The 15,553-nt window shown below is 36.5% G+C and overlaps 1 protein-coding gene across 4 annotated transcripts; it reads left to right on the top strand.

Moving 5' to 3' along the window:
• The first annotated feature begins 1,371 nt into the window (after positions 1-1,371).
• On the top strand, positions 1,372-15,151 carry smfn (small fragment nuclease). Of its 4 annotated transcripts, none has more exons than XM_026372487.1 (8): positions 1,372-1,868; positions 2,858-2,941; positions 3,049-3,126; positions 4,606-4,717; positions 6,451-6,559; positions 9,515-9,568; positions 10,754-10,872; positions 14,474-15,151. In XM_026372487.1, exons 1-8 carry the CDS (start codon positions 1,599-1,601, stop codon positions 14,509-14,511), a joined length of 864 nt encoding a protein of 287 aa, XP_026228272.1. In that variant the 5' UTR covers positions 1,372-1,598; the 3' UTR covers positions 14,512-15,151. The 4 variants fall into 4 exon arrangements, with proteins under 4 accessions (XP_026228272.1, XP_026228274.1, XP_026228273.1 ...); XM_026372489.1 differs by having other exon boundaries at positions 10,740-10,872; XM_026372488.1 differs by lacking the exon at positions 14,474-15,151 and having other exon boundaries at positions 10,740-11,614.
• The last annotated feature ends 402 nt before the right edge of the window (positions 15,152-15,553 follow it).

Here is a 15,553-nt window from a genome sequence, read left to right as displayed (position 1 = left end):
CACCTGTAAAACTGTATTTTGTTTTAGGGGTCATCTCATTGTTGCCCCTCTAATGCACCAAAGCAGCAGAAACTTACACTAACTTACTTAACTGACCTGATCAATATTCCATAGGTTGAACTGACTTGATAGAATATAGACTCTGATTAAAAAAATGTTCCTTTAATTTTTGAAGCAAGTAAGTATTATAATGTATTGTTTTTGTGTTTGATCAAAATTATGTTTTCCAACATATAGTGGTGCATTTCTTTCCAGCAGCTTTTATTTTATATGGTTACCATTGTACAAAGGGACAAAGCATCCGTCAATGTCACACTTAATATATATTTGAATTGCTTTTGGATGTATTAATAAAATAAATACAAAACTGACTTAGCGACCTGTTTTGACACTCCTCCTTTTGACACCCTTCTCCTCTCCTTATATATAACCTTTAATAAAAATATTTCTGTCACACAGCAACAGCCCCAGTTACAAGAGGGTGTTCATACTCACTTATACTTTTGAAGTGTGTTTATTTTTACTTTTAATCCCCCACTTACTGCATTGTGTACACATTAAAAATTGTGTAGACTACCAATCTTATTACACATTTACAGATTCACATCCTCAGTACACTTGCAGATGTTTTTGCTGCAGTATCCTAATACATTTTACATTCAAATTTAGTCATTAAGCAGACGCTTTTATCCAAAGCAACTTACAAGTGAGGAACAAGGCAAGCAAACAAAATCTAAGTCAAGGAGAAAAAACATCAAAGCAAAGTTCTATCAAAAATAAATTATTTAGGGCAGTTACATAATATACATTAACACACTAGCACAAAGTGAAGGAGACTCATTTCCTTTGTTGATGGCAGACATCTCTCTAGAGATGTGGAAAATTCGTGTAGTGATGGGCGATACCACGAAATTTGGTATCAATCGGGTACCAAGTAACTAAAGGGCCAGTATTGACGATACCGATACAGATACTTTTTGGACCTTAAATCATCATTGCTCAGTGTTGATTAATATCTTTATTGCAACGGCAACATAAATAATGTTCATGAAGCTAAATACTTTCTTAAATGCTAACAATAAAATGATAATAAATTAGATCAACAAGTAAGTTAAATACAAATATGAAAAAAATATTTTAAATTATAATAAATAAAATTCAAATTAATACAATATAAAATTTCTTAAATTGAAAGATCATAATGCTAAAGAACCAGCAAAGTTAGTCTCACTAACTTAGTAATACTTAGTATGCTGAAGAGTGGCGAGAGTAATACTTCCTTCCGCAGTGCATGACTAGCTCTGGAAGGCTCTGACATCTGATTGGCTGCCATAATCATGTGATACGGAAAACCATTTAGAATATCCTTGGGCTGGTTTTCACACATCCAAAACTCTGAGAAGTGAAAACTGATTGCACGTTTTCATTAGGAGTGGTATCAAGCGATACTTAAGAAAGTATCGACTCCAATTTCTAAATTTTTTCGGTTATGGGAGGTCTACCTAATGAAGTGGCCAATGACAGTACATATAGGCCAGTTGTGATAGACGATCTGGGGTAATGTTTTTACGACAGTTCAGAGCGGAAGTCGGTCCAGGATGCTGTTTGCGTGTTCGCGGACTTCGGCATGGTCCCGTGCTACCATAGAGTTTCTTTACAGGACGAGATCGCTTGTCTTCTGCTCTGTCAAGGCAGCGTATCATTCAACTTGTGTTAGTGTGCGGCAGAAGAACGAACCTTTTCGACGTTTAATAAACCCACTCGTCGCACCGGGAACAAGTTCCGGTATAAATTCCGTTCAGTTGTCAAGAAGAGTCAGCATGGCATTTGACACAATGCCCCACAGAATGGTGTGGGTGGACTTAGAGGTAATGCCATGGCCACCTGACTTTTAGCTGTGTACTTAACTTGGCTAATTAACTGTCGAATGTAAAAAAAAAAACTGTCGTTAACTAATGCTACATCAAGCTAACAATAGTTCAGATCAGCGTTAGCTAGCGTTAGATGATGCGGATGTGTGATTTTCACTTTAACGGTTACGTTAAATAGCCGTTTAATAACGTTAACAATTATTACTAATCCATGTGGAACTACCTGGGGAAGAACATTTATGTATAGAAAGACAGCAAAACACGCACTATTATACAAGTCAGACAGATGAGCGCTGCTACGAACTAAAGCCCCAGTTTTCGACCCTTATGTCAGTTAAGGTTAAATTCGGGCCACAGAGGTAACCGGTGTTTTATGCTAGACGCAGAAGATCTTTTGACTGTAGTTAACTCTGTTAAACAATAGTATTCTTCTTATAAAAATGTGATAGAGGGAATTTCAAGTCAATTTCAATTATCACGGTGGCAATTAAAGGTGCTTCACATCAGTATAAAAGGAAATTGATCACTATTGTGAATTTTAATTTATTTGAATTTACATCACAAAATGTCAAAGGTGAATGTTGCTTCAGTGTGCTTTACCACAGCTTTACAGCAGGGCCCTCTTACCTTGGACCATCAAGTCTGATAAGGAAAAACTTTGCTTGTGTGGTGTGCACTCTTCAGAATCACTGATGTACTGATAATTATATGCTTTCTGCTCTGTAATAATGTAATAATATATCTCTAATAATACAGATATATTATTATAATATAGAGTGGGGGAAATATTAGCTATTTCAGAATTTAGATATTTAATATGTACAGGAATCAGTATTTATTTTATTCTTTCCCTGCACTCAACTGCAAAGTAAATCAAAATTGTTGATACTGTAAAGTGCTGTAACAGTTGTGAATTCATCCTTTCGATATATATATATATATATATATATATATATCAATCGATTTTTTTTTTTTTTTTTTTTAAGATGACAGGTCTGGACATTCGAAAAGACCAGATCATTGAAATGGCATGCATTATAACTGACTCTGACCTGAACATTTTGGCTGAGGTAACACATATATACATACACACATTTTTACATATAATAATACCCCTGGGATGGCTCCTTTCTTCTATGCATTATGGATCTTCAGATCATCTGTTCTCAATTGGCAGGGGCCAAACTTAATAATTAACCAGCCAGACGAACTGCTGGAAGGCATGTCAGACTGGTGTAAAGAGCATCATGGAAAGGTAAGCTTTCTGTGTGGTCAGTGGCTTGAAGAAAACTATCTTGCCAGCTGTGTGTATTGCTGATTTTAACAATTTTTGCTCTTTTGCACCCCGCATCAGTTATGTCAAATTAATTATTCTGTCTGTAACAACTGACTGGAAACATTGGCTTTGACAGCGGAGAGCAACAGTAATTTTCAGTTCATTCATCTTGTATGCAGACTTGTTCATGTTAAGTGTTGTGAGGTCTGGAAGAAACCTCAGGCTGTGCAGAATGCAGTGGCTCATACGGTGTTAACAGTCCCAACCGTAGTAGCTGAAGCAGCTTTTTCCCTCTCCTTAAAGCAAAATTTGCATGGCAGATTTTTTTACTCTGACAGATTTTAATAACATTCAACTTCTCATTTATTCAGGCATGTCACTTGCCCCACAAATTTGTCATGGTATGATTATATAAAGATATAAATGATTGCTGTGCAATGTTAGTCAACAGATAAAGCAGATAAGTGTCTCATCTGAACAAAACTAATCAATTAGTATTTACATTTTCCATACTACTGTACAATACAACTTGGAGATATTATAGTACAGCATGGCTGTGTTCTGTGATTATCTGAAACAAGCAAACCCACTGTAACTTCAAACCTTAAAAGTGACTTTTTTTTCTTTTTGCTGGTGTAAGTAGAGTGAGTGTCTAATAGTTGGCTTTCATCAAAGAGTTTGAAAACATTTACACAAAATCTTGCGCAAAAGACAGCCCTAATAATTGCAGAAATTTAGGAGTGTTGATTACCTATAAATGTTCTTAAATTCTACCAGTGTGAAAAATCTTAAGATGGTTGTATTGAAGCTAATGAAATGGAATGAATAAAAATTCCCACCTTACTCAATATATCAGAACTATTAAAGATTGATTAAAAAAAAAAAGAGAGAGAGAGAAAGAGGATGTATTAAGAAAATAATATAGAATGGTTCATTGGTCACTTATCCCTGAAAAACCCAACTTCTGAAATCCCCCAGACTTGTCTTTCATGTGTTCTGTATGTATTTTCCAAAGGGACTGAACCATTTAAAGAATTTCTTAGTATTTCATCAATTTGTTTACTATTCCACATTGTTTTTTTTTTTTAAACTGCCAATGCTATCGACAGTACTTGGCTCATGTTGTATATTATTGCACTATATATTACATATGTACATAGTCATAGTTAGTCTTTTCTTATCTGATGGATACAGTTAGCTAAATATCAGAAATACAGTATAGCTTGTATTTTGCAGACCCACCAGAATTGTGTACTTGCATGCATGTGATTGGCTAACACACCTGCTTGCTGGATGATATCAGACTGTGTTTGAAGAGAAAGTTTCATTAGATTAACTAACTAAGCATCCAAAGTCAGCATACTGCCCCGCTAAATTTGTTCTTTTAAGTTATTATAAGCAGTGCCGTAAGTGAATTTGTCCAGTGTCGTTGTCTTAGCCAGTGTAATTGTGTCTCAGTCAGGACTAACCCAAGCTGTAAGGGACAGTAAAATCACACTGGAACAAGCAGAGTACGAGTTCCTATCCTTTGTCAGACAGCACACTCCACCAGGACAGTGCCCCCTTGCTGGTGAGTTACTTTTTTGTACAAGTAGCAGAATTGTGATATTACTCGTGCTCTTCTGCATTCATTTGTCTTAACACATTACCTGATCTTAATCTAAATCAAGAGTATTAACAAATATGATGTACCTAAAATAATAACATAAAATAATTCTGTTCTTGCATGTCTTTATTGAGAACAACCATAAAAACCTCAAAGTGCTAGTGGGAAAAGGTATTGATTCCTTGGAATAATGACTTCAAAAAAAGCTTACTGGAGTCATGTGCTAGCATATCTGGAGTCTTGTTAAGAAAATTAGTTGTAGGTGTGGACCAGAGCTACTTTGATTGACAAAAAACAAAATCTTTTTGAGTTTGCTCCACACAAGAAGAATGTGCTTATGTGAGCCATGCCTAGCCAAAAGGAACATTTAGAGAATCTACCATCAAGAATTGATAATTTACATAAAGATAGGGAGGGTTACAATGTGATTTCAAAGAAAATATACCTGTCTACAGTTAGAAAATTAATCTATATATGGAGACACTATGGAACTGTGGCTACTCTACCAAGCAGTGGTCAAAATGACCTCAAGAGCACTCAACAAACACTCATCAATGAGGTAAAGAAACAGCCCAGAGAGAAAGAGACCCAGAGCGACAACGATCTGAAGGCTTCATTAGAACTGGTTAACATTTGTGTTCATGAGTCAACAGTAGGTAAAACATTGAACAAGCAGGGTGTCTATGTTAGGCAAGGAAGCTGCTGCTTATAAAAAAGAATTGGTTCACGCAATTGCCTGACGTTTGCAAAAGAGCACATTGACACTGAAAGGTGGTATGGCCAAATGTTTTGTTGACTGATGGAACTGAGATTGAATGGAAAGAACACAGAACTACATCTATCTATCAAAAAAGGTCACTGCATATCGTCATGAAAACATCATCCCAGTCATAAAGTATGGTATAGGAAATGTCATGATTTAGGCCTGCTTTGCTGCATCAGGGCCTGGCCAGCTTGCAGTGATTGGGGGTAAGATGAATTCAAGTGTATCCAAAAAAAATTTCAGGACAATGTGAGAATGTCTGTACATCAGCTGAAACTTTGTAGAAGCTGGGTGATGCTACAGGACAATGACCCAAAACACCAAAGCAAGTCCACAACAGAATGGCTTCAGGAAAAACAAAATATACTAAACTGACTGAACTCATGAACTATGAGGTTATTATAGTTTTTCTATTTTTTTTTTTTTCAATTCAATTTATTTTTAGAGCGCTTTTTACAATTGACATTGTCACAAAGCAGCTTTACACAACTGTTCTCAAAAAAGACATGAAAGATCTTTTTTTTTTTTTTTTTTTTTTTGGCGTTATCATTTTAGACACATCATATTTGTTAATATGGGGTGGCTGTGGCTCAATAGATAGAGCAGTTGTCTGCCAATCATAGGATTAGTGGTTTGATTTCCGTCTTTGCCATCTCACATGCCAAAGTGTCCTTGGGCAAGATACTGAACCCCAAGTTGCCCTCGTGTGAGTCAGGTCAGCTGCATAGCAGCTCTGCCGTTGGTGTGTGCTTGTGTGTGCGAATGGATGAATGAGACGCAGTGTAAAGCACTTTGAGTACCAGTTATGTAGAAAAGCGCTAGTGCAGACCATTTACCATTTAACACTCTTGACTTAGATGAAGATCAGATCATGTTTTAATTCAGAAAACCACAGAATTCCAAAAGGTTTATATACTTTTTCTTGCCACTTTAGGTAACTCTGTGCATGCAGACAAGAGGTTCCTCGACAAGTATATGCCACAGTTTATGTACCACCTTCACTACAGAATCATTGACGTCAGCACCATCAAGGAGCTTTGCAAGTCAGTGTTTGAGTGATTCTGGAATGTCTGATGGTTTGTGTACTGTTGCTTTGTCTGTAGCAGCTGTCCATTACTAATAGCTGATATCCTAAAAAGTTTAACATGGTGTTTAATAACAGGAACAAGCATGGCCGTGGTTGAATAGAGAGAGAAAGAGGTAAATGTCCTGCACAACACTGCCACCATCTTGGCTCATTAGAAACAGGGCTGTCATCTTAGATCTACTCACCTACAGAAGGTGGTAGTCAGTGCAATCTATTGCCTTCTCAATGTAGCACACACCTGGTAATGTGTGTGTGCACTAGGGGCTGGAATATTATTTTTATTATTATTATAATTATTATTTATACAAAATATAAACAAAAAAATCGAATATAAATGTTTTTCTGTCAAGATTTTAAAACTGTAAATTAAGCAGAGTAGCAGCAGTGAAATCCAACAAAATTGCCCTTTAATCAAACAATTCATCTCAATAAATTTATGACATTTGTAGAAATAGATGCTCATGACAAGTTGGCTGGAGAAGGATGTTTATAAAACACAACTGGTCTCCAATTTGTCAGTTTGGCTGATTTTACTACATTAACTCGTTAAAAATAAACTAGGGAAATTGTTTTGCCTTGTTATAGTTGCTCTCAAATCAGGCAGAAAGGGAACCACAACCAGAAAAGATTCAGTAAAATTTAGTTTGTATAGCGCCAAATCACAACAGAAGTCATCACAAGGCACTTTACAGTGTAAGGTTCAAGACCTTACAGAGTATAATTGTATAGAAAATAACATAGAAAACCCATTTGAGCAGGCTTTAGGCAACAGGGGAGAGGGAAAAACTCCCTTTAGAGAAAAAAACCTCCAGCAGAACGAGGCTCATGGTGGGTTGCCATCTGCCTCAACCGGTTGGGGTGAGTGGAAAGAGGAGAGAGAAGAGAATAGCAGGCAACAAAAAACAACAACAAGCAGCAAAACATTGGGCAGGCCAACTGCACTCTGGAGATATACAGCTCCAAGGCCAGGGTTATCAGAAGAACAGTACAGAGAGGAGGAACCACAACTAAGAGAGAAGACACCAAGTTAATGACAACAATGGTCGCATTTGAATGGATAGAGGAGGTGCTCAGTGTATCAGTAGAGTTCCCTCAGCAGACTAACCTATAGCAGCATAACTATGAATTACAATAGCCCAGTCTAGAAGTAACAAATGCATGGACTAGTTTTTCAATCTCTTTGGGACAGGATGCTCCTAATTTTAACAATATTTCTCAGGTGGAAAAAGGCAGTTCAAGAGATTAATTTTATGTATGAAGTACAGTGGCCAGAAAAAGTATGTGAACCCTTTGGGATTATGTGGGGTTTTGCATCAATCGGTCGTAAAAAAAAAGCTCCGATCTTCATCTAACTCACAATACAAAAACACAGTCTGCTGAAAATAATACTACACAAACATTATATGTTTTCATGTTTTTATTGAACATAACATGTAAACATTCACAGTGCAGGGTGGAAAAAGTATGTGAACCCCTAGCCTATGACTTCTCCAAGAACTAATTAGAGCCAGGAGTGAGCCAATCTTGAGTCCAACCAGTGTGATTATATTGGATGTGTTGCTGAAAGCTGTCCTGCCCTTTAAAAACACACACCAGTTTTGGGTGTACTGTTGTAGCACTGTTGCTACTCTCCCTAGGCGTGGTCGTCCTGTAAAGATGACTGCAAGAGCACAGCGCAGAATGCTGAATGAGGTAAAGAAGAATCCTAGAGTGACAGCTAAAGACTTACAGAAATCTCTGGCACATGCTAACATTTTTGTTGACACATCTACAATAAGGAAAACATTAAACAAGAATGGAGTACATGGGAGGACACCACGGAGGAAGCCATTGCTGTCCAAAAAAAAATATCGCAGCACGTTTGAAATTTGCAAAAAAGCACCTGGATGTTCCACAGCACTACTGGCAAAATATTCTGTGGACAGATGAAACCAAAATGAGTTGTTTGGAAAAACCACACAAGACTATGTGTGGAGAAAAAAAGGCACAGCACACCAACATCAAAACATCATCCCCACTGTAAAACATGGCAGTGGGAGCATCATGGTTTGGCGCTGCTTTGCTGCCTCAGGGCCTGAGGCAAATTACTCGTAAATCGTCGTGCAGGTCTGATCTGCAACTACAGGAAATGTTTGAGGTTGAGGTTATTGCTTCCAAAGAAGGGTCAACGAGTTATTAAGTCCAAAGGCTCACATACTTTTTCCACCATGCACTGTGAATGTTTACATGTTATGTTCAATAAAAACATGAAAACATACGTTTGTGTAGTATTATTTTAAGCAGACTGTGTTTTTGTATTGTTGTGAGTTAAATTAAGTTTGGAACACATTTTATGACCAATTCATGCAAAACTCCACGTAATCCCAAAGGGTTCACATACTTTTTCTTGCCACTGTATATAGGGAAAAGAATCGGTAAAGCACAGAGCCCTGTGGAACTCCATAGCTAACAGTGGTGTGCATGGAAGACTCATCGTTAACATGCACAAACTGGAATCTGATAGATACGATTAAAACCAGCCTAGTGCTGTTCCTTTTATCCCAAAGACATGTTCCAGTCTGTGTAATAAAATGTTGTGATCTATTGTGTCAAATAGACCACATAGATGGGGAGCACAGGCTTTTAGCACTCTTGGGCTGATTCCATCTGGCCCTGCAGCTTTTGTGGGGTAAATCCTGTTCAGCTGTCTCATCCCCTGATCTGCTGAGATGGACATCATTTAGGTGGTGGCTGTGTCAGTCAAGCATTCACAATAAGAGGAGAAAAAACATATTGCAACAACAATAATGGCACAGTCCTAACAGATTTTTTATGATCAGGCCTCATTTAGTTAGTTCAGCAGATATCTGAATAAGCATTTATATAGTTTCCAATTAATTTGGGTTTCTTATTGTTCTATACAAATTTGCAGGCGGTGGTATCCAGAGGACTACAAAACAGTGCCTCACAAGAAAGCTGCCCACAGGTAAATGCGGTGGAAAAAGTATTTGCCCTCTTGCTGTTTTTTTCTTTTGTTTTGTTTTTTTATTTGAGATAATTGAATGAAATATGACATGCATTTTTTAAATGATTATTACATATATCAAGGACAAGTTTGCTAATTGTTCCCTAAAATTAATACCTGGTTTAAAGTAGCTTTCGACTTGGAACTCTTCCATGGATGCTATTTTTGCCCAGTCTCTTTTTTATTCTTGAGTTATGAACAAAGATCTTACCTGAGACAAATGTGGTGTGCAGTTTTTGGGTTATTCTGGGTTCTTTAATTGACTCCTGGATGAGTCCTCGTTCTCGTGTTGGAGTAATTTTGGTTGGCCAGCCACTCCTGGGAGGGTTCACCACTGTTCTAAGTTTTCTCCATTTAGATTGCGGCATGATGTGTTGCTTTTTGAGATCTTTTGCTGCGCTTCACTATGTCAGACAGCTTCTATTTCAGCAGTTGGCATCCAGGTCCATCTACAAATTCCTAAAACTTTATTAATTCATTTGGTGTAAATTCATTTTAGAACTTTTAAGGCAGGTTGAGAATTGCATTAGGCATTGTCAGCTCATAACAGTTCCAAACCTGATCAGTTGGCTTTAGTTCATTTAATCAAAATCAACTCATAGACACTTAAAACTTTTTCAGCGTAATAAAACACATGTAAAACTGCGTTTAATATAAGGACACCCTATGGAGCACAAATGTAAGACAAATTGTACTAAATTCTCAATTTGATAGCTGTATTGAATAACATAAGAGTTATTTGGTGAAGCTGAAGTGTAGCATTAAAAACATTGTTCCTGAAATTCAACCCAGACGTGCACCTTCATTGGATAATCATAGCTGGACTTAACTAAGAAGTATTTCTACTTTCAAAAGAAAATGTCAGAAAAATATAATCGCGCACACATTTTGAGCAGAGTCAGGAAAAGGGGTCAAGGCCTGTTACATGGTCCGTAGTATTGAAAATAATTTCATTGTTAAGCTTTGTTTTCACTTTAAAATAATTTCAAGGTACCTTAGTTTAAAACTGTCAGTCATTAATAAGTTAGTAAGTTTATTTATTATCCATAGAAAATGAAATCAGTCAGAATGATACATTTTTATGCCTTGCTAATTTTAAACACTTAATGCAAGGAATGTAATGAAAATTCAGCTTTTCTGCTTCAGAGCCCTTGATGACATCTTGGAGAGCATTCAAGAGCTGCAGTACTACAGAGCCAACATCTTCAAAGCAACTACTGAAGAGAAGAAGCGCAAGATTGTAGAAAACGGAGGCAGCAACAAGAGTGAGCACACCTAATGAGCCCTGCGGCTTTCAGTTGTTGTGTTGCCACTGTATTTCTTTAGGAAGAAAGTTTCATAGTTCAGTTCATTTGTTGTTTTCTTTACTGATTGTTTCATTTGAAAGTGACCTTCAAACTGGCTTAAAATTAAGCCAGTAAAGAAATCCATCTATGTGATGTTCAGCTACAAGACACCACACCAGCTAGACAGAATAGAATGTGGAGCAGACGAAAATAACTAAATTAATTTCAAAAGTCTCATAAAGAGTTTTTAGGCGGTGACAGTTGCAGGAAAACAAATGTATAACTAAATGTTAGGAAAAACATTTTGGCTTGTTGAGTCTGCAGATTCTGTTGATATGTCAAATACGTAAATTGTATCACTCCTATTACTAAATGTTATGATATTTTCTTTTTTAGCTCAATAACAGCAGACTAAAATTGTACAGCAGACTAAAATTGTACCTGGTGTATACAGTTGCTCCTTCAGTTCTGCATATTATACTGTGTTAATTTAAAATGGGGAGTTGGGAATGCAATTTTTGCCAATCAGTCTACATATAACACATAATGACAACAGTCTAACAGAGTTGCAGAGCCAGAACTTTCCATCATTTGCATTCTTCTTTAATGATAGAAGATAGAGGCCACAGCCTGTTGGAGTTTTCCAAACATGTTATTTTGTATAAATGTATAAAGTTTCCATTATTTTTCACTTCTAAATAAAAAAGCACAAAAAGGTGAAGGGGTGTGAATAGTTTCTGAGGCAACTGCTGCTTATATAGCAGTGTGCTGTGGGGATGCAGCACTAGATGGCAGTGTGCACCTTTAGAATGATCAGATGTCCAGCACAGTGTCTTGTCCCTTTAAGCAGAAATAAACATGATAGAAATTGAATATAGAAGTTCATATTGTACATGTGATCATTTTTAACTGATAAATTTGCTAATATTACATGTCAAAATTATTTGACTCCAAGTCCAGTTCAGGATACATGTCTGTTAGTTAGAATTGACATATGTAAACGCTGATACTGGTAGCCTGTGTCTTTGATGAGCTGATATACTCTAGTCACATTACACTCTGAATCATTGTATTGGCAAAGACGAGCATTGGAGCTGCCGGTTCTTGAAATCATATTAGTTGCTTCAGCACATAGTATGTAAAGTAAAATTACTCCAAATAATGGTAAAATATGTTGTTACCTGGAGACCCTGTAGGAGGGTCGGTAAAGGTGGGGCTGAGTTTAACCACATTATGTAGTAAGAGGTACACAGACATTTTATTCATTTTATTTTTCATAAGAATCTAATCCTGCAAAAAGTATCCAATAACTAATGATATAATAAATGTAGTGGAGTAAAGGTGCAATATTTCTTCTAATTTGTAGTTTAATAGTAAAAGTAAGTTAAAATGAAAAAAAGTTTTTTGAATCTTGAAGAGCAGAAGTACCTCAAGGGTACTTCCGAGGGTCTTTCAATCATGGGGCAAGGATGGTGGAAAGTAAGAAAACTGCTAGAAATCACTCGTGAATTGCAGGACTGGATAGAGAGCTGCTTTCTTGTTCGTGGATGGCTGCTAGCAGCATCCGTCACCGTAACCTGACAAATGTCTCACTGCCTTTAGCATTACAATGTTAACCATCAACCTTTATTATCCAAGTACTTAGTGAACAAGAAAAACCAATTAATTCTTCTGTTTATCCTTTCCTCAACTAGACCAGAGTCTGTATTGAATTTAGATTCTGTCAAATATTGTGCTGAAGCCACAGACACCTAAGAGTAACTGAGCCATAGAATGAAAATTGCTATAGAATGAAAATGACAGCAGGTGAGTATGTGAGTGAGTCTGTCATACATTGCTTTGGACTTTGTTTCTACCTAAACTAGTTTCTTTATGCCAAAAAGAAATAATATAATAATATTTTATTATTATAAAATATGTGAAAGTACTTTGGCCTTGGGTTCAAAATTCACCTACTACAATGTTTTATGTAGACTATGATATAGGCTAGCTCTAGGCTATAAAAATACAGACCATGTATAGTAGCCATATATTAGAGTTTACTGTATGCAGTAGCATGATTGAATTCCAGTACAGTTTAGATGTGACCCTGGAAATTTAAGACTCTTAATGAAGCCTATTTTTGATGCCACAGGCAAGCAACTTCCTTTTGTAATATGTGCATATTTGAAAAGGGAGTGCTCCCGTGTGACTCCTAATTTTGTACTATGATTCATGCTTAGAACCAACCCACTGAAAGGATACATAGGTAAAATAAATTTCAATGTCAGGAAAACACTAACATACAGTAGTTCTACATGCATCACATTGATGGACTCACTGTGGACTGGGCTGTGTTTCAAGTCCATACAGATACAAGTTATTGCAGAAGCAGAAATGTCAATATTTAATTTAGCTATTTAAGCCAGTAAATGTATTTGATGCTTTTATTTTTAGGATTATTTAGAGGAAGTATGTGTGGATATTTACTAAACAGTCTTATTAACGAATAACAATAAAGAAGTCACAAGCAAAACTCTCATCTCTCTATATATCTAATTTAGATATTTAAGAATTTTTGTGTTCTTTTATTTTTAAAAGATTTGGAGGAAGTAGTAACTGTTAATTACTCAACAGTCACACAGTATCATAATTAATGAGCAAAATTCTCAGTATTTGTCTATGTTCCTTGAGTGTATGTGTGTATGTCTGCAGCGAGCTGGCGATCGAATCACCAGCCCCCCTAACTCTTTCCCTATAAATTTTCTAATGACGTGGCATTGATCTTAATCGCATGATCTGATTCAGTGTTGGGTACCTTTGGAGATGCTAACACAAACAGGCTAACTGAAAGTACTGAGTCACAGCAGTTTAAACAGAATTGGACCTCGCTTTACATATGAGTACTAGAACCATGTTTCTAGCTGTTAGCATTAAGGACTCGCAGACAAAATTAAGTGTGGAATAATAAAAGCTAGAATGTGCATTTCCTAAGGAAAATGTGTTATTGCTGAAAGCAAGGTGTCACTTCTCCTTGCACTACTGGAAAATTTAAGCGTGAAAAGAGTTTTTCCAAACTCTCCAGCAGGTGACAGTATTGTATCAGTTTTCAGTGTGGTTTGCACTTAGGCAAAAGAAACATCTGGCTGTCAGTGAGTTTAACCATAAATTTAACATTTGCAGTGCCACAACTAGCCACATGGTGGAGTGGGAGAAAGTTTTATCACGCACTTGAGCACTCCCATACACTATCCATTCTAACAAAAATGAAAAGAATTAATAAAAGCTCAATATTATATATCAGCACTAAAAGTAATAGCAACTATTTCCTCAGTAAGCTTCACATTCCAGCATTGGAACCAGGTTTCTAGCTGTTAGCATTAAGGACTTATTTGTGGACAAAAGTTAGTGTGAAATAATAATATTATTTTCGCAATCACACAATAAATAGGAATCACACAATAAAATAACACAGTAGAAATAATAAATAGGTAATATAACATAGTGTGATTGCCTTCAGTAATCATGGATACATGGAACCATGGATACAGCATTGTTTGTATATGACAACATCTAGTCTGCTATCAATGTCTGATTCCAGGAGGAAGACCTAAAATGCACCAGGAACTGAGGAGGTGAAGTTTTGGAGCAGGAGAGAAGGGCTGGGAGAGGCTGCTGGGAGGATTTTGTGCTGATCGCCGACCAGACTGGACATGGAAGGAATTGAGTACCGATGGACAGCCCTGCTGGCAGCTCTCAGTCCCCATGCTATTGATCTACTCTGTTTGTTTTTTACTTCATTTTAGACTTATTTTAGATTAGTTCAGTTTTTTCTTTTTAACTTTTCATTTCAGTTTGACTCTGCTGCTGTGACATGTTTTATTTATAAATCCATTCTCTTTAATCTCTGTTGTGCCAGTGTCAGAGTGTTGCTACAAGGTCATTGTAGCAACACATGGTTGCTATGTCTTACAATGTAACTGAATTATGTAAAAGCATGTATTATCATGTATTACTGATGTATGTATGATGTATGTAGTGAGGTATAGATTGTTTTATTACATACTTGACTTGGCATGACTTGCACTTATATAGCTATCTTTCACACAATGTTTTTGCTACTTTGATTACACTGTCTGAGGTAACAAATGATCATCCACTTGACACATCACCCCATTATCCACTTTTTAAATAATTACCTTTACACACAGTTATCAGTTTACTGGGTACACCTGCTATTTAATGCCTGTCATCAATAAATCATCTCTGACACCCTGAATGTTTAGATTGCTCCTGTAAATTTATTCAGGGGTTTAAATTAGAGGTAGTGCACAGTCACAATTTAAAACTTTCTAGTTTATTAGTTTAGAAGACTAATAAACTGTGACTTTTGTGCTTTGACTGTAGTGAACTCACTGAAATCCCTTCTTCATCTTTTTGTCAGTGTAAGTGTATATTTTCAAAATCATACTGTTCCCATTATGCTAATTTTAATTAATCACAATTAAGTTGAAAACAAACTTCTGTACTGGGTATAATTATGGAAATTTGTTCAGTTTGTTGAGCTTGTAGTGGACTTGGGACTGAGACCTGAGATCAAACAGCTCTTATAAAAAAATAAGTGACCTAACAGTTCTCATTTATTAAGAGAACTGTGAGAATCTATTGGTTGTGGTAAGAT

Source organism: Anabas testudineus, chromosome 14, assembly GCF_900324465.2.
Source record: "Anabas testudineus chromosome 14, fAnaTes1.2, whole genome shotgun sequence".
Lineage (NCBI taxonomy): Eukaryota > Metazoa > Chordata > Actinopteri > Anabantiformes > Anabantidae > Anabas > Anabas testudineus.
Note: the sequence above shows the minus strand (reverse complement) of the source record. Positions and strands in the feature narration are given on the sequence as shown.

Excerpts from the sequence above, each read along its gene's own strand:
- smfn (XM_026372487.1), top strand. The coding sequence starts at position 1,599 with ATGCTGTTTGCGTGTTCGCGGACTTCGGCATGGTCCCGTGCTACCATA. Across the intron at positions 2,942-3,048 it reads ACCTGAACATTTTGGCTGAG|GGGCCAAACTTAATAATTAA; the intron begins GTAACACATATA and ends CTCAATTGGCAG. Across the intron at positions 10,873-14,473 it reads AAACGGAGGCAGCAACAAGA|GAGGAAGACCTAAAATGCAC; the intron begins GTGAGCACACCT and ends GTCTGATTCCAG.